At 47.3% G+C, this 1,805-nt stretch overlaps 1 protein-coding gene across 1 annotated transcript; it reads right to left on the bottom strand.

Moving 5' to 3' along the window:
* Positions 1 to 425: 425 nt before the first annotated feature.
* LOC147900164 (L-type lectin-domain containing receptor kinase VIII.1-like) lies at positions 426 to 1,521 on the bottom strand. The gene is made up of 2 exons (XM_087376533.1): positions 1,079 to 1,521; positions 426 to 626 (listed from the first exon to the last, which is right to left on the bottom strand). The coding sequence occupies exons 1-2, from the start codon at positions 1,510 to 1,512 to the stop codon at positions 623 to 625; spliced, it is 438 nt and encodes a 145-aa protein (XP_087232659.1). The 5' UTR covers positions 1,513 to 1,521; the 3' UTR covers positions 426 to 622.
* Positions 1,522 to 1,805: the final 284 nt, after the last annotated feature.

Here is a 1,805-nt window from a genome sequence, read left to right as displayed (position 1 = left end):
GAGTCGAGGAGGTCCTTCACGGTGACATCTCCGGCAAGCTGAGACTTGGGCGGCAAACTCAAATTCAAATTCTAGAGGGAGCGTGGTGGGCAAGGCAGTTGAAGGCTCTCCCTGAATGACACGTGGCAATTGAAGGCTCTCCCTGAATGACACGTGGCAGTTGAAGCTCTCCCTCCCTCCTTAATATATAGTATAGAAGGTAGTTATGAATACAAATAATCGACTGGTATATGCCATACCGAAGTCTGTATTGTTAATTGCGTTTCATCTATGCAGCACTTAGTTATGAATACAAATAATCAATTGAAATCGCTGCTGTATACATTGTTCATCACATTCCAATGGTAGGATCTGTGTGTCCACTGACTTCGAGTCATGAGTTGACTTCAAGTCATGAGTTGATTCATGAAATTCTCAGTTCGTGTAGCCGAAATCAAGGTTCTGCAGCTCGTCAAGAAGTATTCTTTGATATCTTCACAGCAACCATAGCCCGAAATTGCTTCCATATAAAGATAGCAGCCATAGGCCTCAATTCCTTCAATATAATGTTAGCAGGCATACGTAGCCCAATAACTTGCTTACTGGAGCTGCGTTTTACAACAAAAAATTTGAAGTGCCCGTCCTACCTACTTCAGAGCAAACAAAGACAATCAGTTCGGACTCATCCGCGCAAATTACATACAAACAGGTTTATTTGTTGAGTAATAAATCCATGTGAGTCTTGGGATGGTTGAGGAGATTCTCTGGCGAATGCCATACATCTAACTCATGGAATGCTAAGAAAGCCAAAAACAAAGCTCAGCCATCTCAGAGATGATCGCTTCTCTATGCATCGTTCATTCATTACGTGCAGACCTAGCAGCGGTGAGCACAATCGAAAGAATAAAACGCTCTTGAAAAGATCTCACACCAGCAACAAATCCAGATAATTATGGAAATCGAACCGTATCATCTGAAATTCAACCCCACTTCAAAGACTATCGAAGTCGAAGTTTGAAAGTCTGAAAGTAGCTCTGTAGCATGGTAGCACCAAAATTAAAGGTCAAAGGAATTGGAAGGGCTGGGCAGGACCGGTCACCTGGGGCTGTGGCAGCTCTCAGAGATGATGTCCTGCAAGCTGACGGGCAAGCTGAGCAGGGCGAAGGAGGGAGTGGGCTTAAAGCGAGGAACAGGGGGAAGAGGTGCCTCGCCAGTCAAGATTTGCAGCACCTGACGCATGGTTGGGCGAGCAAGAGGATCAAGATGCGAGCACAGAAGCCCAACCTGCAACAATCTCTTCATTTCCTCTTCGTCAAAATCTCCTCCCAGCTTCCGATCTGCTGCCTCCAACAATTTCCCAAACCTGTGCAACCCCCACACCCAATCCACCAGCACATTCTCTTTCGACGGTAGATCCTTCTCCAAGGGCCTCCTCCCGCAGGCTACCTCCAACACCACCGCCCCGAAGCTGAACACATCCGTTTTCTCTGTGGCTTTCCCTGTGTGGATGTATTCCGGTGCCAAATACCCCATCGTCCCTGCTGTTAGCGTTGCATCGATGGAGCTGAGAAGTGAGCTATGTCTGGGAAGAATGGAACCCAAAATTGTGGCTCACATACACATCTTGCAGAGTCGAGGAGGTCCTTCACGGTGACATGTCCGGCAAGCTGAGACTTGGGCGGCAAACTCAAATTCAAATTCTAGAGGGAGCGTGGTGGGCAAGGCAGTTGAAGGCTCTCCCTGAATGACACGTGGCAGTTGAAGGCTCTCCCTGAATGACACGTGGCAGTTGAAGCTCTCCCTCCCTCCTTAATATATAGTATAGA

The sequence above is a fragment of the Dipteris shenzhenensis genome, chromosome 7 (assembly GCF_047967505.1).
Source record: "Dipteris shenzhenensis isolate YYH24624 ecotype China chromosome 7, Dip_SZ_1.0, whole genome shotgun sequence".
Taxonomy (NCBI): domain Eukaryota; kingdom Viridiplantae; phylum Streptophyta; class Polypodiopsida; order Gleicheniales; family Dipteridaceae; genus Dipteris; species Dipteris shenzhenensis.
The sequence above is the reverse complement of the archived record's forward strand: the minus strand, read 5'-3'. Positions and strand labels throughout refer to the sequence as shown.

Bases quoted from the DNA above. Each gene is read 5' to 3' on its own strand.
- LOC147900164 (XM_087376533.1), bottom strand. From the start codon at position 1,512: ATGGGGTATTTGGCACCGGAATACATCCACACAGGGAAAGCCACAGAG.